A 23,771-nucleotide genomic window follows, 5' to 3' on the forward strand; every position below is an offset into this window, starting at 1 on the left:
CTGTGACCAGATGTCTGCTGCCTTAACTACCCCTGATCTAATGTCATGTTACAGAAGTTAGATTCTTCGCCTTTGATCCCCAGATATACTTGATTTAGCTTTTAGTCAAAATCTTCTTATTTGATGTAACCCAGGTGCCTTTGAGGCCATCCTTTCTTACGGAGATTGAGATAACTGATCAATGCAAGGATTTCTGAAAATTTCCAACCATGCTTCTCAACCGTCTCCATGTCTGCACGTATGTGAGTTGTACCTGTTCATCATCATGCTAGCCCATGTGCAAACTGCTAGGCTCCTTCATGAGTTCATGAGTTTTATTACATTCTCTTTCCCCTCAAGGATTTAAGAGATGGGACGGTGCCTCACCCACAAAGCTCTCCAGCATCTTGCTGGCTCTGCCCCCTTGAGGTCCATGCTTCTGGCTTATGGCTGTCCCTGCTCTGTTTAGTGGAAGAGTGCTCAGCTACCCTGCTGCCCTAGCCACCTGCCAGGCCTGTTTGCCTTCCCCAGCCTGATACTCTGAGAATGAAGATTTCTCCATTCTTACCTTGACTAAACACAATCCACCTTCTCTTCATTGTCAAGCATCTAAGAAACTCTTAGTCCTAAAAACTGTGGCTGTCTCTTTTCCCTCCCTAGTCCGTGTTGGAGGCCCAGCTCCTTAACCGCTTTAGCCCTCCCCTTTCTCAACAGGAGAACGCCTTCTGTTTGTCTCATTTCCCTCCATTTGGAAGTTTCCTTCCACATGTCCTTCAGTTTGGCTCCTACTGCCCTTTACCATTCCATTGCCCTGGCCATCAACAGGCTAATGGCCCTTTCAAAGCTTTCTGAAAATCCTTCACTGCTTCTCCAAAACCTTCAAGTCATGATGATAGCCGTAGTCATAGCTAACACCTGTTGCGTATTTACCAGGGCCTAGGCACTGTACCCTTAGCCATTTATGTACATGATCTCTTTTAATTCTCATGTAATCCAATAAGGTAGGTAATATCATTATCCTCCATGCTTTTTCTTTTTTATTAGATGAGGGAATGGAGTATGCATAAAGTGATATAGCTGGTCTCTGAATGCTCCCAGTCTGGCCCCAGAGCTAGCTGTCACAAGCACCACGCTAATCTCCCTCTCAGTGGTGGTCAGCAGATATTTGTTGACTAAATGGGAGGGAAGGAGAGATGGAGGGTGAGTAAATGGACACTATAACAACAGAACAAGGAGTCCCTTTCTCCTCTTAGCATGGACATTCTGCATCTGTACCGTATCACATTCAAGAAACTGCAGCCCACGTTGAAGGCAAAAATGGCATCACCTTTCATTAACTGTTAAAGTAGTCGAGTCCTCATTTTTATATTCTAGCGTACTGCAGCCATGCTAAAACACAAAGGAATACTTGCCATACTTGTAATTCCTTTGGGGGAAGGGAATGTATTTTTAATAAACACTCTTCAAAATATGTATGCTTATGAATTTTAAAGAAAATGACACAGCATAAACAGCTTCCTAATAATAATTTGCATTTTGCATTGGTTTGCATTTGTCAATGTGCATTCATATTCAGTGAACACATTTAATTCCATCAACATTCTTCTTCTGATAGATTTGTATTTCTTGGGGAAGCTATCACACTGAAGCCATCAGTTGGAATATTTATTACTATGAACCCAGGATATGCTGGTCGAACCGAATTACCGGAAAATCTCAAAGCTCTTTTCAGGCAAGTGTTATGCTTTGTGGGTTAGCATCTGGAGCACTCATGTCACCTAACGTTGCTGGTTTGCACTGTTAAATGATTTGTTTCTACTTGGGAATTTCTGTGGAGAACCCTTTATTATATCTTTGGGATCCCTTTATAGAGAGAACTTTCACCATGATAAATTAATTATTTTGAAATATGAAACCAGGACTGAAAATCATTCCTTAAAAGTTACATAGTACATTTGAACATTTAATACTAGCTCTCTTGTCATGATATTTTTATTATAAATATAATCTTCACAAACTACAGAATATTTGGAAAATACGGAAGCGAATAAAGAAAAAGTTACCACTTTACCACTCAGAAATAATGATTGTTGTATTTTTATCTAGTCTCTTATAATTCCTGTTTTATGAGGTTAAGATATTAGGTTAGATTTTCATTAATTCTCATTTAATGTGTTGACATAAGTAGTTTGTCATATTATTGAAAATTCTTCGGAAATACCATTTTTTGTAGCTCCAAAATGGTCTCTCCCAGGGCTCATCCATAATTTTCTTAACCATCCCCTGTTGTCTGACATGGAGGGCTTGTGTTTCTCTTGTCAGTTTTTTATGATCATAAAGTAGCCGGCCGTACACATCCCTTCACATGAAGAGTCATCCTTATTTCAGGTTATTACCCAGAATAGATTCCTACATGTAGAATTACTTGGTGACTGATTAAAATCTTGATCGGTGATCTGCTTTCCAAATGTACTCTGACAGTTTATATGCTTATTAGCAGTCTGTCAGAGAACTTGTGCTGTTGTATACAAACCTGTTCTGATTTAAATCAACTTTGTTCAGGTGTAATTTCATGTGATAAAATGCACCCCCTTAAGTATCCAGTTGGTGAAAACACTACCACAGTCAAGATATGGAATGTTTCTGACACCCCCAGACATTCTCTTGTGCCTCTTTGAAGTTAAGCCCTCATGTCACTGATGTCCTTTCTGTGACTCGAGGTTAAATTTGCCTTTTCTAGAGTTCCTGTAAACGAAACCCTACCGTATGTACCTGTTTGTGTTGTCTGCTTCCCTTGAACATTGTGGTTTGGGGATTCATCTGAGTTGTCCCGCATATCACTAGTTCCTTCCTTTTTGTTGCTGATGAGCACTCTATTGGAGAGACATACTACAATTTATTTATCCATTCACTAGTTGATGGACATTGTTTCCAGTTTGGGACTGTTATGAATAAAGCTGCTATGAACATTCACGTACAGTCTTTGTGTGAATATATGTTTTCTTTGGGGTAGATATCTGTGAATGGAATTGCTAAGTCACATGGCAGGTGTACGTTTGACTTTATTAGAAGCTGCCAATACGGTTTCCAAGATGGCTGTACCCTTTTACACCCTTACCACCAATGTATGAAAATTTCTGCTGCTCTGCATTCTTGTCAAAACTTGGTATCGTCAGTCTTTTTAGTTTTAGTGAATCTGATAGATAGGTAGTGGTATGTCATTGTGGGTTTAGCTTGCATTTCCACGACGGTAAGTAATGTTGAAAATCTTTACGTTTAACTTACCATTCCCGTACCCCCTTTTGTGAAGTGCTGTATTCTGCATACAGTTTCTTTTTTTTTTTGCCATACGTGGGCCTCTCACTGTTGTGGCCTCTCCCGCTGCGGAGCACAGGCTCCGGACGCGCAGGCTCAGCGGCCATGGCTCACGGGCCCAGCCGCTCCGCGGCATGTGGGATCTTCCCGGACCGGGGCACAAACCCGTGTCCCCTGCATCGGCCCGCGGACTCTCAACCACTGCACCACCAGGGAAGCCCTCCGCATACAGTTTCTTTGTTAAATACCCATATTGCAAATATTTTTCTCTCAATTTGTGGCTTGCCTTTTCGTTTTCTTAATGGTGCCCATCAAAGATAAAAGTTTTAAATTCAATGAAATATTATTTATCAATTTGTTTCATGGTTTTTAAAAATATCCTGTTTAAGAACACTTGACTCGCCCCAGGTTGCAAAAATTTTCAACTATGTTTCTTTTAGAAGTTTTTTTTTTTTTTAATAGGTTTTGTATGGATCCCCCCCTTCTTTTTGTTAATGTGCTAAACTGTACTCATTGATTATTCAAATGCTAAACAGTTCTTCAACGTTGTATCCCTGGGATAAGCTCCACTTGGTCAGGAGATATTATTTTATATGTATTGTTGGATTCAATATGGTACTATTTAGTTGAGGATTTTAAAATTGATGTCATGAAGGACATTGCTCTGTAGTGTGCTTTCTTGTCATATCTTCATCTGGTTTTGGCATCAGGGTAATGCTGACCCCATGAATGACTTGACATATGTTCCCTTCTCTATTTTCTTCAGAGTTTGTGTAAGATTGGTATTATTTACCCCCTAAATATTTGATAGAATTAATCAGTGAAGCCATTCACCCATTTGGGCTTAGATTTTTCTTTGTGGGAATCTTTTTAGTGATCAGTTAAATTAATAGATACAGAGATTTTCCAGATTTTTTTCTTCAATTAGTTGTGATGATTTGCATCATTTAAGGAATTTCTCTATGTTATCTAAATTGTTGAATTTATTGGCATTAATTTGTTCATAATATTCTCTTACTATCTCTGGTGATGTCCTGAGATCCATGTCTGGTAAGGGTAATTTGTGTCTTCTCTCCCTTTGTTTCCTTGATGAGCTAGAGGCTTATCAGTTTTACTTTTTAAGAGTTCTTTCGTGTTTACAATATGTGTCTTTGTTCACGGTCTACCTTCGAAATAATATGCTACTTCACATATAACGTAAGAACCTCTGTAGTTTTTAGTGTGATGTCTTTAAATTCTTTTAAGCTTAAAATTTGCTTGTCTGTCCATCTAAGATGTTTAAGTATTCTTCATTTGTATTCTCTTTTAATTTTTATATTATGACTTTTCAAATGTACTTCATCTGTTAAGGGCTTATTTTGATAAGTAGCATGAAATGAATATTTAAACGGAATTCTTTTCTGTTATTGTCAATTATTCTAGCAAGTTTTAGTGAACATCTTCCTTTCCTCATAAAATAGCTTTCTCTCTAGCATAGCAATTTTATAATGTCCATTTTCCTTGAAAAAAACATTCTAGAGAATAACTATCCTAGAAATAAATGTAATGATTGTAGAATATTTTCATTTGAAAATTGTACATCTCTGCAGTACTTTTACATTTGTATACGGTTCATCTTGCATCAATACATGTTTTCATTTGGGTCTTAAAATTGGGAATTATTTTGTGAAGTTTTCATAAATTTGGTTTAAGTAAGTGCAGACTCATTTGTGTATGGGGGTCAGGACTGGTGTCAGCAAAGTCTGAAGGACAACTGGGTGATGCAAGTAGTGCTCATGAGCGGAAGCAGCATGCCTGAGCCTTGAGAGTATCATGACCCCCACCACGTGGCCTCAGCTGTGTGCTTGTACTGCTCAGAACCTTAGTCTGCACCTCAGTGCAGTACAGATAAGAAGAGTAGCCACATCAAAGAGTTGAGAGAACTGAGTGAGAGTGCCTGAAAAGCTTTTAGCATCCCTTATGGTATGAAGAATACTCATCGAATATCAGTTGTCAGTGTTAGTGGAAGTACCAGTGAAGTAAATATGCTAGCCTCTTCCCTCCCCTATTTACATAAAAAACTGTGGGAAAAAACATGAGGCTACTTTAGGTAGAAGCAGTGAATAACATAGATCCAGAGACTCAGGAATGTTTAGGATGAAAAATTAGATAGGCTTGCAGTAGACTGTAATAATATTTACAAAAAACAGATGGGTAAATATTACTGGAAAAGTCTAAAATGACAGGCTTATTTACTCTGGCTCCTTCTTTGCACTGGACTTCAGTTGAGTGGAATTTTTTCAAAGGTTGCTTTTTTTTTTTTTTTTTATTGCATCAGCAGGCGAACTCTCAACTGCGCCACCAGGGAAGCCCTCAAATGTTCCTTTTAATGGTAATTGTCCTGCGAGAACTTTTTGGAAGTCTTCCTCCAAAAGGAAGGGAATTTGAAAGTTATGTTTTGATAAATTTTCAGCTTAGAAGTCTAACCAAGCTGGCCACAGGCAGTGTTGGAGATGGCTGGTATGAGCTTGAAAGCGCTGATGGTTAACTTTTTGTTGCTGTTTAATTTTTTTAATTTATTAATTTATTTATTTATGGCTGTGTTGGGTCTTCATTGCTGCACATGGGCTTTCTCTAGTTGCGACGAGTGGGAGCTACTCTTCACTGCGGTATGTGGGCTTCTCATCGCAGTGGCTTCTCTCGTTGTGGAGCATGGACTCTAGGCGTGCAGGCTTCAGTAGTTGTGGCACTCAGGCTCTGTAGCTCTGGCAATGGGCTTAGTTGCTCCGCAGCATGTGGGATCTTCCCGGACCAGGGCTCGAACCCGTGTCCCCTGCATTGGCAGGTGGATTCTTAACCACTGCGCCACCAGGGAAGCCCAGGAGCTGATGGTTAACTTTTCATGAGTTTTGTGAGGTGGCTGTAAAGCACAGGTACTAATAAAAAAACAAATTATATAAACTTTTGATTAACATCTATTAAAGACAAAGGTGATAAGCATTCAAACTCATGATTTCCTAATTAGTTTATCAATACTTGCGCTCTTAGGGTACTTGTGTCTCTTGTGTCTGTATGGTGGTGTACAGCCTCACATCTCGTGCCAGCTGCAAGTTTAGTGATACCGTGTTGATAGATTGGAATCAGCCACGGTGGAGGTATTGATTCCATGGAAGTCAGCAAACATTATTTTTTGGAGAGCCAGTTGTTAACTGTTCACCAGCACAGCACTGGCCACAAATAAGGGCTGGCCTCTAAGCACAAAACATCACTCATCTTTGTGCAGTGACAACTTAAAGTGGAAGTTTACCGATTGTACCCACAGATTTCCCTTCAGCTCCTACACCCGTGCTTATGCCATTTGCATATTTTCCACCTTTTTCTATGTGTCTAGTAACTCCTGGGCATTTTTTAGTTGAAGTGAAGGGTCTTGTTAGCTATGATTGGCAGAGGTAATTGTGACCTGCTTGGGAATGGTTAGAATGTTGGTACACATTAATCACTGGGTTTCAGCCATTTGTACTTATTACCTTATCGCATTTTAAAACAAAATTTCATATTTACTTTGTAGACCCTGTGCCATGGTGGCCCCTGACATCGAGCTAATCTGTGAAATCCTGTTAGTTGCTGAAGGTTTTGTGGACGCACGCTCACTAGCCCGCAAGTTTATTACATTGTACACACTCTGCAAGGAGCTCCTGTCCAAGCAGGTGAGGGGTATTATGTTACTTTTTCTGGGTTTTTACACCCCATTAGAACAGCTTCTGAAGTATGGACACTGGGTAATTTATCACTCAAATTACAGTTAGACATTTAGGAGTAGTTTTATATTTTCCCCAAAATTTTGAAAATCTGAATTTTACAATTCTTCATTTTTTTTGAAATTAAAATAAGACTAGTAAGAACCTGTATAAAAAAATAAATAAAATTCAGAAACAAAGAACAAAAAAAATCATATACTCTTCGTGCTAAAAAGGATATGGCTTTAGTCCCTAAGTGCCTCAATTTCCTCATCTTCAACTTGGAGCCAGTAATGGAGAGCACATATAAAGGTTGTTAAAAAAAAACTTGAGACATTTTAAGTTGAAGGCTTTATTTGTACTTAATTCAGCTTTTATCAGTGGGCTATGTGATTTTCTTTAAATATTATCAGTGCTGTAATTAGATATGAATTTTATGATGCCTCCCTTTCCTGGTGGGAATATTATTTTCCAGGGAAAGATGGCGGGAGTGTTCATAAGAGCCAGGGAAAGCTGATTTTCTGAAAAACCCTTGAGAAATGCTAAATGAAAGATTTTCTCGTTTTGTTGGTACTTCTTTATTTGAAGGTAGACATGGCTTTTTTGTTTGTGTTTATTTTTGCTCTACAATTCCTTTGTTTCTGAAATGGGCCAAATTAATAAATGCATTACTCTCCAGTTACTATCTTCTTGCTGTTTCATTGAAGCTGCTGGTGGGCCGCAAAAATGCCATCTATATCAGCGTCACTGTTTTTAAATTTAGCTTTTTGATCACCTTTGACTTCATTCTTTTGGTGACCTCTTGTTAATTCCTGGTGACATTATTTTGCAGTTGTTCCAGGATGAAGGATGAAAGTATTAAAATATCACAGCTAGAACCACTCAGTTACCTGTACTGCCAGATGTACTCATTTTAAATTACCCTTTGTTGGGGTGAAATTTGGAATCTGAGAGGCAAATTCATATTGTCATTTTAACAACTGTGAATTTATATTCTGGGGTAAAACATATCGAATTTGATAATGTGGAAAAATGCTTGTGACAATGTTATATGCAAAAAACAGTACAGTGAACTGTCGATGTGATCTACAATTTGCGTGTGTTTTATTCAGTACATTTTATATTACACTGTGTGTTTTATATACATATGAAGTGACTGGAAAATACATTGTGATTTTTAACATTTGTTTCTGGGTACTAAGATTGTGAGTATTTAAAATTTTTTACCTATTCTTGTTTGTGATACCATTTTATTTTTTTTCAATGAGCCCCTTTTAATTTTATAATGGGAAAACGTCAGAAGAAAAAAGTGTTACCGGACCCAGGATACGTGGAGTTGCAACCATACCCCATTCCCAGTACTAATACTTAAACACATTTAGTAAGCATTTACTGTATTCAAGTAATGTAGTTATTGCTGACAACGATGAATGGGGTAAACACAGAACAAATGAAGCAGACACTTAGATTTCTGACTTCAAAGAACCTATGTAGGAGATTTAGTTTACATGCAATAAAAATTAGAAGGAAATGGAGGATGAAAAAATTATCATAGTTTGAAGGAGGAAAGGAACCAACATTTACTGAACAGGCACCATGTGTTAGCTTTTTATCTTGACAAAAATACTATGAATTTGGTCTTATTTGTTCCATTTTACAGGTGAGGAAACTGAGTAAATAACCTATCCAAAGTTCCCAACTAATAAGTGGTAGGAGCAAGATTTAAATCCAGTCCTTTCTAACCCTTTCTAGGATATCTGTAACCACTTACAGGAGGGAGAGGGTGCGAGGGGTAGAGTAGTTGAGGAAAGGGCTCTCCAACTCAACAGAAGTAAGTGTCAGAGATGAGATGAGGGGAAAGAAATTTGTCCCAGACAGAAAAGCTGAGTTAGGAACACAGTCCAGTGATAGTTTTCTAAGCTGTAGGAATGGATTTGAGAAGAATCAGTGGACATTTTTGACCAAAGGAATAACCTGATGAAAATGGTGAAGATTATGTTAGCAGTTGTTTGCGCTGTTTAAATGTTTAGGAGTGTCATCAAGTCGTCTTTTTGTTTTTAATTGAAGTATAGTTGATTAACAATGCTGTGTTAGTTTCTGGTGTACAGAAAAGTGATTGTTATATACATACACATACATATATAATCTTTTTCTTTTTTTTTTTTTGCGGTACGCGGGCCTCTCACTGCTGTGGCCTCTCCCGTTGCGGAGCACAGGCTCCGGATGCGCAGGCTCAGCGGCCATGGCTCACGGGCCCAGCCGCTCCACGGCATGTGGGATCTTCCCGGACCAGGGCGCGAACCCGTGTCCCCTGCACTGGCAGGCAGACTCTCAACCACTGTACCACCAGGGAAGCCCCATATATAATCTTTTTCATCTTCTTTTCCCTTATTGGTTATTACAAGATATTGAATATAGTTCCCTGTGCTATACAGTAGGACCTTGTTGTTTATCTGTTTAATATATGGTAGTTTGTATTTGCTAATCCCAAACTCCAGATTTATCCCTCTCCACCTCCTTTTCCCCTTTGGTAACCATAAGTTTGTTTTCTATGTCTGTAAGTCTGTTTCTGTTTTGTAAATAAGTTTATTTGTGTCATATTTTAGATTGCACATATAAGTGATATCCTGTGATATTTGTCTTTCTCTTTCTGACTTCACTTAGAGTGATAATCTCTAGGTCCATTCATGGTGCTGCAAATGGCATTATTTCATTCTTTTTTATGGCTGAGTAGTATTGCATTGTATGTATGTACCACATCTTCTTTATCCATTTGTCTGTCGATGGACATTTGGGTTGCTTCCGTGACTTGGCTACTGTAAATAGTGCTGCAATGAACATTGGGGTGTATGTATCTTTTTGTACATCCTCTCCTTTAATAGTGTTACTGCGATGACTTAGCCCCTCCCCAATCTCCCTGGCCTCCTCTTTCCCCTCTCTTTCCCTCCTCTCAAGCCCTAGTCTTCTTTATATATCAGTGGCTTTCAAATGATTTTTAACATGACCCACAGTAAAAAATACCTTTCTGTTGAGAGTCAGTATACACATACATGCATATATACATACATGCATACACACACGCACCCAAGCACCACTGAAACAAAAATCTTCACCAAACACTTCTTACCCTTATTTGCAGTGCACCCTGGTATTTTTCATTCCATTCTGTTCTATTTTAGTACCAACAAAAATGATGGTTAAGACCCACTAAATTGATTTTATTATCTATTAATGTACTGAAAAGCATATACATTTACACGTGTTGCTTCACTACTTACAAAGCATTAACTCATTTTACTTCAGCAACCTTGTGAAGTGGGTGGATACTTTAATCTACCTTTTTAGAGATGATGGTAGTAAGGCTTGGAGAGGTTAAGTGACTTTCCCACACGCACAGGTGGGAGATATTGAGAGAATGGTTGTTACTATGTGGATTGTGGACAGAAGACAAAGGAGAGAAGATGGGGTACATACAGTCAGTCAGCTAATAGAGTGTATCTTTCCTGAGCCTCCTGCCCTGTGCTGTGTGCTGTGTGCTGTGTGCTGTGTGCTGTGTGCTGTGTGCTGTGTGCTGTGCGCTGTGCTAGGACCTAGAAGGCAAAAAATCAGCATGGGGTCTATGCTCCAGGAGCTCGGAGCCTGTGAAGGAATCTCGTGTAGGGGTAATGTGGAAGTCTCGAAGAGGTATTGGTTTAATCACTGAACTTTTTTTTTTTTTAATTTTTATTGGGGTATAGTTGATTTATAATGTTGTGTTAGTTTCAAGTGTACAGCAAAGTGAACCTGTCATACATATACACATATCTTTTCTTTTTTGGATTCTTTCCCATATAGGCCATTACAGAGTACTGGGTAGAGTTCCTTGTGCTATACAGTAGGTCCTTATTAGTTATTTATTTTATATACAGTAGTGTGTATATATCAATCCCAATCTCCCAATTTATCCCTCCCCCGCTTACCCCCTGGTAACCATAAGTTTGTTTTCTACATCTGTGACTCTGTTTATGTTTTGTAGATAAGTTCATTTGTACCCCTTTTTGTAGATTCCACTTCTTAATCACTTAGATGCTCCAGCCTGGATGTTGGCACTTAATACAGTCAAAACTGGATTATTAAAGTTCAGTGATTATTTTCTACATCTGTAACTCTATTTCTGTTTTGTAGATAAGCTCATTTGTACCCTTTTTAGATTCCACACATAAGCAATATCATCATTACCAGGGGGTAAGGGGTGTGGGGGAGGGATCAACTGGGAGATTGGGATTGACATATACACACTACTATATATAAAATAGATGACTAATAAGGACCTACTGTATAGCGCAGGCAACTTTATTCAATACTCTGTAATGATCTGTATGGGAAAAGAATCTAAAAAAGACTGTATGTATGTATATGTATAACTGATTCACTTTGCTGTACACCTGAAACTAACACAACATTGTAAATCAACTATACTCCAATAAAAATTAAAAATAAAATTTAAAAAAAGAGTAATGAGGGAAGTTAGAGATGCAGGGCTGGGAATGGGTGGAATAGCAGGGCTGCCGGTAGAAAACGAGGAGTGTGCTTGTGGTTGGAAGTGAAAACACTGGAATAATTGAACCCCTGAGTTAGCAGCTTACTGAGAGAACAGAGGGAGGAAGGCGGATGGAGCCTTGGGCAAATACTGCAACTAAACGCTATGGAAAGAAGAGATTTGCTGACAGAGGTGGAGAATCAGGCAAAAGAAGCAGGACGCTGAAGGGACACGGTTTTTGCAATTTCAAGGAGGGGAAGAGAATATTGTTTTACATCATTAAGACACATATTTATCTGAACTCTTTTTTTTAGCTTTTGGCTTTTACTTCTGGAATGAGAATCTGATTCCCTCATAAAATCTTTGAAAAAATGTATCTGTGTTTTGATTTTAGGATCATTATGATTGGGGACTTCGTGCTATTAAATCTGTCTTGGTTGTAGCTGGCTCCCTGAAACGAGGAGATAAAAATAGACCTGAAGATCAGGTACTGCAATGCTAATATGATTTTGTCAAGTGAAGAGCTTAATGGCTTTGTACAAATAAAAGTATATATATCTGGATGGTGGGTCATACATAGCATGACTTTTTAAAAAGCATCACATCTATTTTTAATACAGGATATTTTGAGGACTGGCATTTCTTATGTTATAAAAGACCACAAGTATTCTTGAGTAAAAGGATATGAATATATGAAAGAAAATGTGATTTTGTAAGTGCTTCTGGAATATCAGCCACGAAAAATATTTTGGCGATCATAAATAATTCAGTAATCAATGTTTGATTTTCTCTGAGGAACATTTAGAAAATCTGATTGAGTTGGGATATTAATCCTGAAAAAGTCCATGAAGACATAATCTAATGGAAGAAAGTATGTCCATTTCATGGGTTGTGAGATGAGTTTAAAGAAAGCAACAGGGGGGATGCTCACCTAACACCAATGATATATTTAGTTGGTTATTTAGAGCTACTAGGGGAATGTTCCACTATCCTTCGTGGGGAAAAACAATAACACCCACATCGTGCATTTTTCTCTGTTAAACAAGTAGTGAGAGTAATGGATATACAGCCTGTGTGAAGATGCAGTATGGCTTGAGATTTTGAAAAAGGTCTATTCCTGTGAGTTTCTTTACATGTTAAGGGATATTTATCATGTGATTTTCTACTTCTCTTTTCCAACCTTTCTCCCTCTTCCTCTGAGTCACAATTCATGATTGGGTCAAGATTTCATACATTTACCTCTTTCTGTAAAAGTCATTCTGATGTTCAAGTTACTGCTTTTAAAATCTAAAGGCCTCTTTGGTTTTCAGCCAAAATAGAAGAAAAACCGAAACTAAAAATGGGTTGAGTTTATCATTCTGAGATTCTTAGAGTAGTTTGGACAAAACGGTCTCATGGCCTTGGTTAATTTACATCCTGGAGTTTGAAGATTACAGAGAGAAGTACCTCAGACCCTTTCTTAAGATCAAAACATTATCCAGGGAGGAACGGGGCCTCTTTGTTGGTTTTAGTCTGAGATTATCCATGGTATCAGCAGAGCTTTCTGCTGTTCTGATATATGACCTTGTAAGCAGTTACCCTCCCTGTAGATAGAATGCCATTCTAATAGAGAACGGTGTCTATCTCATGATTACATCTTTAGCTGTTTAGGTATTTGTTAGACCTTGTATTGGCTTTTTTAATGAAACGTTTTCTCTTTCCCTTTCTAGGTACTCATGAGAGCATTAAGGGACTTCAATATGCCTAAACTAGTGACTGATGACATCCCTGTATTTTTGGGCCTGGTTGGTGACCTGTTTCCAGCCCTGGATGTGCCCCGGAGGAGAGTGCCCCACTTTGAACAGATGGTCAGGCAGTCCACCGTGGAGCTCCGCCTGCAGCCCGAGGAAAGCTTCATCCTCAAAGTAAAAGGATCATTTCCTTGTCATGGCAGCCCTTGGGAGGTGCATTGACAATAACTGTGGTTAAGTGATACTCAGCCAAAACATTAACTTACATATTACACTGACCTTAAGATGCCCTTAATATATACATCAAAGCATTCTAATATAGTTCCATTCTGTGAGAAGGTGAAAACACAGAGAGGGTAAGTCATGGTTTTCAATGTAAGCAGACTTTTCATTAGTTTATAAAACTCCTTGGTTCTTCTCGGTGGTGTGCACCAAAAATTAATTTTGCTTTCTTTTCTCTCCATCTTAGAGAAAGTTGGAAATAATGTCATTAGCACATGCTTGTAATGGGGGAGAAACATATGATATCACCTGAGTTATCAAAGGCTTGTGCATATACTCACTCGTCTGGGGTGTAGAGAATACATGGATGTTAAAATCCATACAGATTATCTGTTATAGATATTTCAAAGGATGTAAGTCATTAGTCAGTTGTAGATGATGTTGGCCGTATGCTGTTTCTGGTCCCACTTCATGAAGAGTCATTGATTTTTGTAACTAACCCCTGCCATGTACCAAGTACCTCTGTACTTCACTTCTGCCTGTGTCACTGACTCACCAAGTAATGGTTTTTCTTCATCCTCATCCCCGTACTCTACGTTGAGAGATCTGGGAGCAACTGTACTTTGCACTTGTCATCTTTTCTAACTTTCCAGGAATGTAATGCTGTAAGTGGGGGCTGACTCAAGTTGTAAGGAAAGAACTGGGTGAAAATGGGCAGATTTTTTTTTTTTAATCACAAACTCATTAAAGGAAACTAGTGTGTGGTTGTTTGGTCTGCAGGTTGTCCAGCTTGAGGAGCTGTTGGCCTTGCGACACTCTGTTTTTGTCGTTGGAAGTGCAGGCACAGGAAAGAGCAAGGTATAGTAAACGCCTGTTAGCTTTCAGCCGTGAAAGGAACAAAATTGCGTAGGGTGGGAGACCTACATTCACTTCCATTTGAGAGTTCCCTTCAGTGAAGTTGCTCATAATTTTGAGTTAGGATCTGAGACTCTAACATTGCTATTTGATCAGTTGAAACCCTTCCTTTATACCGGGAGCAGGGAGAGAGGAGCTAGTAGAACATTGCATTCGAGTAAGTAAACTGAGGGAAGATTGGGCTTTCCACGTGAGATAGCATCCTATTCGCTAACTTAGATGTGTGCCATCCTGCTCTATTCATCTTTCGATAATGTACCTGAATTCTTTTATCCAAAGTAAACATATTGAAAGACTCTAGAGTAAGATACCTGGCTTGTAGGATTGGTGTGGCCCTACCCACATTGACCAAAACTATTTTCTTATATTTCCCAAGTTATCCTAGTGTCTCCTCCCCATATCATTAAGAAAAACCCAAATAGTTTTCTTCAATACTCCCCCAGAAATATAGCCCTCTATAGGGCCAGAACACAACTTGAAAAGAAAGGGAGGAAGTAAAAACGACATACTTATTATGTACTCTGCTAGGTGCATTATGTGTGATTTACTCTGCACAGCGATGATAGGCCATGGGTGTTATTATCCCCATTTTTAGTTCACTGCTTAATTTTGTTTGGTCTTACTGACAGTCCTGGCAACATACTTCTTTTCTTGCTTGGCAGACAGTATAATGCAGAACCGCATGCGGTTTAACTGAGGGTGTTTGGGTATAAACATATTTAGTAACCAGCAACTAAAAATAAGCAGAGTGGGCATATGAGACTTTAGAGCATGGGTGTCTAGAACTTGCCAGTATTTAGGTCAGAACCCAAAGTGGAATACGTGTAAAAGGAAGCCCTGTATAGGGCTTTTTCTACTGAAAAATGTGATCCTTGAAATAGTAAAGTAGATTACTGATAGACCTGTAATTATTTTGTTAAAAGTAAGTTTCAGATGTGAGCCATGGTGCAAGGAAGGATAAAATTAAATTCTATAATTTTCAGTAGATTAATGGTTTCTAAAAATAGAAGCTTAATATTTCTAAGACATTCAATTTCTTTCATCTAGTCTTCATTGATTCCGTCCTATTCAACCTTTGCTTAAGCTTATAGAACTAGAGCACCAAAGCTTGGGCCATGTTATTTAGCAACTGATTATTCTAAAGTATTTGACAACTGTTTATCAGTCCTTTAAACCCCTGTGAGAGGAGATCAGGATGATAATATCTAAAATAAAAGCCATGGCTCTTCAGAGAAAGCAGAAAGGATAGTTCGGCAGATATTTGGGTTAAGGTGTCAATTAATTAACTACACATGTATTAAGCGCCTATCCTGAGAATTCTTTTTATTTAATTTTTTACTTTTTAAATTTATTTATTTTTTAATTTTTTTGCGGTATGCAGGCCTCTCACTGTTGTGGCCTCTCCCTCAGCAGAGCAGAGGCTCTGGACGCACAGGCCCAGTGGCCATGGCCCATGGGCCCAGCCACTCCGCGGCACGTGGGATCCTCCCAGACCGGGGCACGAACCCATGCCCCCTGCATTGGCAGGTGGACCCCCGACCACTGCGCCACCAGGGAAGCCCTATGTTTTATTTTTATTGCCTTATTGGCCACGCTGTGTGGCGTGCGGGATCTTAGTTCCCCAACCAGGGATAGAACCCGTGCTCCTGCAGTGGAAGCACAGAGTCTTAACCACTGGACCCTCCAGAGAGGACCTATCCTGTGAATTCTTATCACCAAGCCTTCTTTTCCTCAATTACCTAGAACAGGGCTTCTCAACCTCAGCACTATTGACATCTGTACAGGATAACTCTTTGTCCTGGGGGCTGGTCTTTCATTGCAGGATGTTGAGCAGCATCCCTGGCCTCTGCCCACGAGATGCCCGGTAGCACGTCCTCTTCCCCCAAGTCAAGATGATCTCCTCCTGAGAACTGTTGTTCTAGGTCGCTAGGTCTCAAAGCATGTCTAGACCAGCATCCTAGGCATCACCTGGGACCTTCTTGGAACTCAAATCAGTCGTTCGCAAGAGCTGCTAAATTAGAAACTCTGAGATCGGGCCCATTAGTCTGTTTTAATACCCTCTAAGCACTTTGGATGCAGGCTAAATTTTAAGAGCAATCTAAATAATACAGGCAGAGTGGATTTTAATAACATGTACAGGAGCACATTTACATATAGTCCTTTACTTTGCACACATGGTTAAAAATCTCTGTTGATAGTGACTTCCTCTTGACAGAATCAGGTGAACTGATCCTCAGGGATTGTGGGATTAAATTTTTCAAGATGTGAATGAAAATGTGCACATGTAAATTTTTTCCCATTCTCAATATACACAGAATATCTAGGAACATATAATACCTAAGGAAAACTCTTCAGAAATCTTTTGCTTCCCATTTGGCTTACATTAGTATTAATTTTCTTAGCGTTTTTCCTTCTTTCTTTTTCAGATTTTGAGAACACTGAACCGAACATATGTTAACATGAAACAGAAACCCATTTGGAATGACTTAAACCCCAAAGCTGTGACAACAGATGAACTCTTTGGTTTCATACATCATGCTACCCGAGAATGGAAAGATGGCAAGTAGTATTTCCCCTTTTGAAGTGCTAAATTTTTCTTTAAATCCAGAAAATCATTTCTCAGTTCAAGCCAATTTTAGTCATGGTTGTAGATTTACTGTTTATGGGTTGGCGTTATTGGAAATACAGCAGCTCACAACAGCATTTATAACCTATAAATTAAAACTAGATTTGATTAAGTGGTCGATTAGCATTCAGCAGGTTTGTGCTCAGAGCTGTGTATTTTATCCCCCATCAATTATGTCAGGGCTCCCTGTAAACCAGCAGAGAAGTCAACACAGATGCCTCAGGGAACATTTATAAAGTACCTGATACAAGATACTGAGTTTCAGGCATGTGCTATTCTAGGTGCCAGGGCAAAAGTCAGTGGGACATGTTTCTTGCCCTGAAAGCTTTTGTGGACAAGCAGATTCCTTTGTTAAAATCACTTGTAACATTCTCATTTCTGTAAATGCACTAATCTAGACATCATCCTTGAGTCCTTTCCCACATTTACACCATACATTTAACCTCCCAGCAAATCCTATAGGCCTTACTTGCCTTTAACATATGTATTGTATTCCAGTACTTCTCACCTTCTCTGCAGCTCCCACATGAGTCCAAGCCACCAGCATCTCCTGCCTGCATTTGCAGTGTCACACCTCATGGGTCTCCGTTAATTCATTTTCCATGCAGCAGACAGAAGGCAGTCTTCAGAATATTAGTTCTCTGCTTGCGGTTTCCAGTGTGTTTCATCACCGTTAGAATCCAACCTTTATCCAAGGCCTACAAGGTTCTATGTGATTGAATCCCTCTTCCCCATCTCTGATCTCATTTCCTGTTCTCTGCCTTTCACTTACACATACACTCAGGCATCCTTGCTCTTCTCTGAACCCGCCAAGCATCTTCCTGTCACGGGCCTTTGCACTTGGTATTCCCACCATCTGCAACACTGGAGATACCTGCATGGCTTGCTCCCTTATGTTACTAGAATGTCTGGTCAGACATCGCATCAGAGAAGGCTTCCCTGGTGACCCTATCAAAGGAGCAGAGCTCGTCATTCTCCATCCTAGTATCATGTACACCCTGCTTCCTTAATCTGTGGGACAGTCAAAATTTGCTCTCTTAGGCTTTCTTTTTTTATTTTAAGGACTGTGGCAGGAAGGGAATAATATCTGTTTATGCTGAAAATATGTAGAAGTCTTTCAAATTAGTGTCCATTAGAACAGGTTGCTGGCTTTTTTATGAATTATGGTAGCAGGTTCTACTATAGACTATCGCTTATCTTTGCACAAAATCCTTCACAGAGGAAACAAAACCTTCCACATACCTGCCTCAAAACAGTTTTTTTCACCATAGTATTATATACTTGAGTTTTGAACAGTCAGCAGCTATTAAATGTGCCATGAAACACGCATAATACTTAGCAAAAAGGACTCTGGATTTTAAATGTTTCTATCTTTACATCTTGTGAGATAATGATAACTTATTATAATGCCAGTGAACACATTTCCCAAAGAAATGTATCGCACTTCTGAATACTTTAGCTTTATAATGATCTCTCTCGAATAATGTTATAGAAAAATAGAGAAAGGTGGAATAAATTAATATTTGACCTAAAATAGATACTGAATATATGTGCATGAAAAAGGTTAATATTTTCATTTGGTGTAAGTTTTGAGTTTCATGTACGTCACCTGCTATAAATCTCCACAGGTGTTTTTCAAGGAAGGTACTATCATCTTTATTGACATTTGGGGTTGCTTAGTCTGAGAAGCTAAGGAACCTTCTCATGGAAGTAAAACTTGTCCTTTGGTCTAGATCTCAGGGATAGCTCAAAAAGTAGTGCTGTTTGCCCACCTGAAAGAGGTGACAAACTTATAGCAAATTTACTTACTGAATAAAAGAGCTTCCAGTACAAATAAGACAAATTTATTTTAGAAGTAAATAGCACTCAACTCCATTATACATTAGGATTGCTGACTCTTAACTTATAGGTCTATTCTCATCCATTCTGCGAGAACAAGCAAATCTTAGGCATGATGGACCAAAATGGATAGTGCTGGATGGCGATATTGATCCCATGTGGATTGAATCACTAAATACTGTCATGGACGATAACAAGGTGAGTAATACCTCAGTGCTAAACCTTAAATGTAACACCTGGAGTGTACTGAGTTCCATTCACTTGTTGACTTTAGTACCAGTTTCAGGCATTAACCTGATATTCTTTATGTAATTACTACTTTGATGTGGCACCTTCCTGGTAATTCTCTTAATTTCACTATTAAAGAATTCAAGGGAATACATTTTTTCTTGTCTATAAATTTAACCATCTTTAAAGAGAGATATGTATCCAAGGATTTAGTTCATCCAATCTTACCGTTTTCTAAGAGCTAGGCGTAAATTATTATTATATCTTCTCTTTAAGTATGGACTACTTGGATAATAAAAGAATGAGTTTGTGCCTTATGTTAATTGGCTAAATTTAGCTCTTGAAATTAAGTAGTTCCTATGACTACAGATTTGAGTATGCATTCCTAAGCATTTTGCCGTGGTTAATCCAGAATTTCCAGCAAAAATAAAAGGTGAAGATACAGGTCTTTGAGACACCTTTGAAGCAACCCAAGGTCTACTGTTAGGGTCAGGAGAAAGAAATCATTAATTGTCATTGCTATAGAATAGTAACTCCCTTAACCTAAGAGTAATTACTGTTTTCTGAACCAAGACATTGTCTATCATAAAATACAGGTCTAAGATCTTTATACTTGCATGAGTTTCTACAGGACAATTTAAAATGTGATAGTTCAGATTCTAAATAAAGTTTATTTCTTATGGCATTCAGGCCTTTTTATATAATCAACTCTTAAAACAAGGGTCTTATATTTAGTAATAATTACCACAGTTATTTAAAGGTTGGCATGAGTGAGTCCATGTTGCTGAGTTTGTTCCTCAGGGGTTAGCGAGCTCCCCTGAGGATGAACCGAGATCTTTATTCAGACTGCATTTCATTGTTTGTTTGTTTTTTATTTGTTTTTGTAACAAACAGCATTTTTTAAATGGAAGGATAGTTGAGTTACAATGTTGTGTTAATTACTGCTGTACAGCAAAGTGAGTCAGTTATGCATACACACACACACACATTCTTTTCCGTGATGGTTTATCACGGGATACTGAATATAGTTCCCTGTGATATCCAGTAGGACCTTGTTATTTATCCATCCTATACATATTCAGACTGCATTTCTAGCTCAGGCAGTGACCTCATAGCCTTTGGCACTCCTCCTGGGGGAAGAACTCTGTGCTGTTTTGGAAAGTTAGCAGCCTTGCCTTTGCTCCCTAATGAAATGGCCACTTTTGTGCTGTGCTGCTCTGTCCAGGTGCTGACCTTGGCCAGCAATGAACGCATAGCTCTCACTCCCTCTATGAGGCTGCTGTTCGAGGTTCATCACTTAAGGACAGCAACCCCAGCTACTGTTTCCAGGGCTGGTATTCTATACGTGAACCCACAAGATTTAGGCTGGAATCCGTGAGTATTGCTTTTATTTTAATTGTGGTAAAATATACATGAATATCGAATTAGGCTTAACCATTTTTGAGTGTAAAGTTCAGAGGCATTGAGTACATTCACGTTGTTGTACGAACATCATTACCATCCATCTCCAGAACCTTTTGCATCTTCCCAAACTGAAGCCCCAAAGGCACTAAGCAGTAGCCCTCCCAGCATCCCCACCTCCTTTCTACTTTCTCTCTATGAATTTGAATACTCTAGGTGCTTCTTATAAATTGAATCATATAGTAATTGTCTTTTTGTGCTGGGCTTATTTCACTTAGCATAATGTCTTCAAAGTTCACGCATGTTACAGCAGGTGCCGGAATGTCCTTCCTTTTCAAAGCTGTATGATATTCCATTTGGTAGAGATATATATATCTCATATTGTTTATCCATTCATCCTTCTGTAGATACTTGGGCTGCTTCTCCCTTTTGACTGTTGCAAATAATACTTCTGTGAACACGGGCATAATCTCTTTGGGTCCCAGCTTTCAGTTATTTTTTGATACATACATGTACAAGCTGAATAGCTAGATCATATGGTAATTCTGCTTCAAATTTTTGGAGGAACTGCCATACTGTTTTCCATTAGTGGCTACTCCATTTTACATTCCCATCAGTAGAGCACAAGAGTTCCAATTTCTGCATGACCCCACCAATACTTGTTATTTTCTCTATTTTTTATAATAACCATCCTAATGGGTGTGGAATGGTATCTCATTCCAGTTTTGATTTACATTTTTCTAATGATTAATCATTTGAGCATCTTTTCATGTGTTTATTGGCCATTTGTATATTTTCTTTGGAGAAATGCCCATTTCAGTCCTTTGCCTATTTTTTAATCTAGTTGTTTGGGTTCTTTGTTGTTTTTGTGAACATTTCTTGTTTTAATCTTAGGTGTCTAAGAATGCTAAACATGTATTTGATTATTTGAAGAAAATGTTAGCAATTAAATTTAAAGTTAATTAATTAGGCTAACTTAAAAATCACTAAATTAGCACCTGTATGCAGTTGTCATTTTTAGTTGGACATTACCCTGTTCACACCTTGCGCATGTTAAGACATATTTGTTGGCTAAGTGAAGAAGTAATAATAATAGCTCGTATGGAGCACATAGATGTAAGTATATCATGTAGTGAACATTTGTGTGTTTGTATGTATACACATAATATGCATACATGAACAGTGGTGATGCTTTGATTTAGAATAAACAAGTTTTTTGTGCCCACTTGCTTACTCTTCAGATGCTTACGCTTTCCATAATTCATTCTGGTGGTCCCTTGTCACCCTCTCTCGTATTCCCACTCTGCGCTGTAGAAACATCTGAGCTCTGCACGTGAACGCGTGCTGGTGCCTGGCATGCTTCTTGTGTCTGATGTCTTCTCTTTACCCCTCCACCCTGCTCTGTGCCCCCAGCGGCCATCCTGTGTGGACCACATCAATGGGCTCCTTGCCCTCTGGCTTCTGGTTGGTTTGGCCAGTGAGGAGCCCTGGCAGGAAATGAGAGGGAGAAAAGAGAGTGAGGTTAGGCTGTTCATTCCCTTGGCTCCCTCCCTGCAGGAGCACAGCAGGGTGACCGTGACCTTCATCAGCAGGTCCTCTTAAATCTCTCCATGAGATTCTTTGCTTCCAGGTTTTGATAGCCCTTCATTCTCTTGTCCCTGCAGCCGCGGGTGCTCTCACCATTTCTCAGCCATCACCCCATGACATGGCACTCTCCAGTTTCCCTGCTTCTGCCCACACCTTTGCCAATAGTCCCTTTATTGATCCTTCTCTATTATCCTAATTTGAGGATGACCTCTGCTCCCTGCCAGGTGCCTGACTCATGCACTCCTCCAGGCTACTTTTCTGTATACTGATATATTTACTAAAAGTCTCATCCTCTAACTCAGCAGCCAAGTAGACCCATACCCAGGTTTCTGTGAAGGTAAACTTTCATTGGCTAGGGGAGGGAGTGATTTTTAAAACTCTAAAATGGAGAGTTCTTCTTGAGCTAATAGCTCCTTTCCCCCAGCTGGCATTTTGACTATCTCCTAGGATGCTTCTGTTGATCGGGAGCTAGCTGACGGAGAATCTCCAGTGCCCCTTGACTCCCCCATATGGAGAGCAGAGGCAGTCTTGTACCCCTCACCCCCACTGGTGTGGTCTGATTTCAGTAGTGAATCTCACAGTTCCCAAGGTCTCTGTAGTTCAGTTTTAATAACATACAGAGATTTGTGCTAACAAAAGCGGTCTAAATCCCCATTTAAAGAAAGACTTTTATCTCATAAGTCAAAGGTCACAGTTTGGCAAAAGAGTCACCCAATTTACATTCTTGAGAAAGTTAAACCCCTCTTCACCATTAGATTTTATTTTCATGGACTTTTTTTTAATTTAAGATCGATGGGTAGGTTTTAATTTTCATATGTGTGACCAAAGTGTCCATCCAGGTCATTATCCAAAATAATGGGACTCTTCTGTAAAGGATATTTTTATATTTTTACCTCCTACTGCCAGAAACGTTCAATGAACTACCAAAAAGTGGGGGGTGGTATATTTTTAACTCCATATTTATTGGATAATTTATTACCTTACTTTGATGTCATAATATTAAAAATGTGATAGCTTTACATGTATTGATTCATTTAATCCCTAATTACCTTCTGAGATCAATATAGTTATCAACCTAATTTCCCAAACCAGTATCTGTCTCAATTTTCCCTGACTTTTTAATTCAAAAGTGTTCAAAAATATAGAAAAATTGGAAAGGTGGTAGGTAGTACATTGTCCAACCATGCACTCTTTTCCTGCAGTCATCAATTTTTACAATTTTACCCAATTTAATTTCCTTTGGCTGTACGTACACTCTCTCTCACAGGAAAAGAGAGACATATATTTATTTTTTTATTATTATTATTTTTTTTAATAAATTTATTTATTTATTTACTTTTGGCTGTGTTGGGTCTTCGTTTCTGTGCAAGAGCTTTCTCTAGTTGTGGCGAGCGGGGGCCACTCTTCATCGCGGTGCGCGGGCCTCTCACTGTCGTGGCCTCTCCTGTTGTGGGGCACAGGCTCCAGACGCGCAGGCTCAGTAGTTGTGCCTCACGGGCCCAGTTGCTCTGCGGCATGTGGGATCCTCCCAGACCAGGGCTCGAACCCGTGTCCCCTGCATTGGCAGGCAGATTCTCAACCACTGCGCCACCAGGGAAGCCCCTATTTATTTTTTTATATTTATTTTTTTATTTGGTTGCACCGGGTCTTAGCTGTGGCTCATGGGCTCCTTAGTTGCAGCAAATGGGCTCCTT

General features: G+C 39.1%; 1 protein-coding gene across 1 annotated transcript in view; it reads left to right on the plus strand.

Annotated features, from left to right (window-relative positions):
• The window catches only part of DNAH11 (dynein axonemal heavy chain 11), a 307,654-nt gene that overhangs the window by 125,375 nt on the left and 158,508 nt on the right, over positions 1–23,771 (plus strand). The window contains 8 exon segments of the mRNA XM_024738428.1: positions 1,595–1,711; positions 6,842–6,980; positions 11,924–12,016; positions 13,239–13,433; positions 14,262–14,339; positions 16,823–16,959; positions 18,909–19,059; positions 20,315–20,463. Of these exon segments, the coding sequence (XP_024594196.1) occupies positions 1,595–1,711; positions 6,842–6,980; positions 11,924–12,016; positions 13,239–13,433; positions 14,262–14,339; positions 16,823–16,959; positions 18,909–19,059; positions 20,315–20,463 (1,059 nt within the window).

The sequence above is a fragment of the Neophocaena asiaeorientalis genome, unplaced genomic scaffold, assembly GCF_003031525.2.
Source record: "Neophocaena asiaeorientalis asiaeorientalis breed wild unplaced genomic scaffold, Neophocaena_asiaeorientalis_V1.1 scaffold89, whole genome shotgun sequence".
Taxonomy (NCBI): Eukaryota; Metazoa; Chordata; class Mammalia; order Artiodactyla; family Phocoenidae; genus Neophocaena; species Neophocaena asiaeorientalis.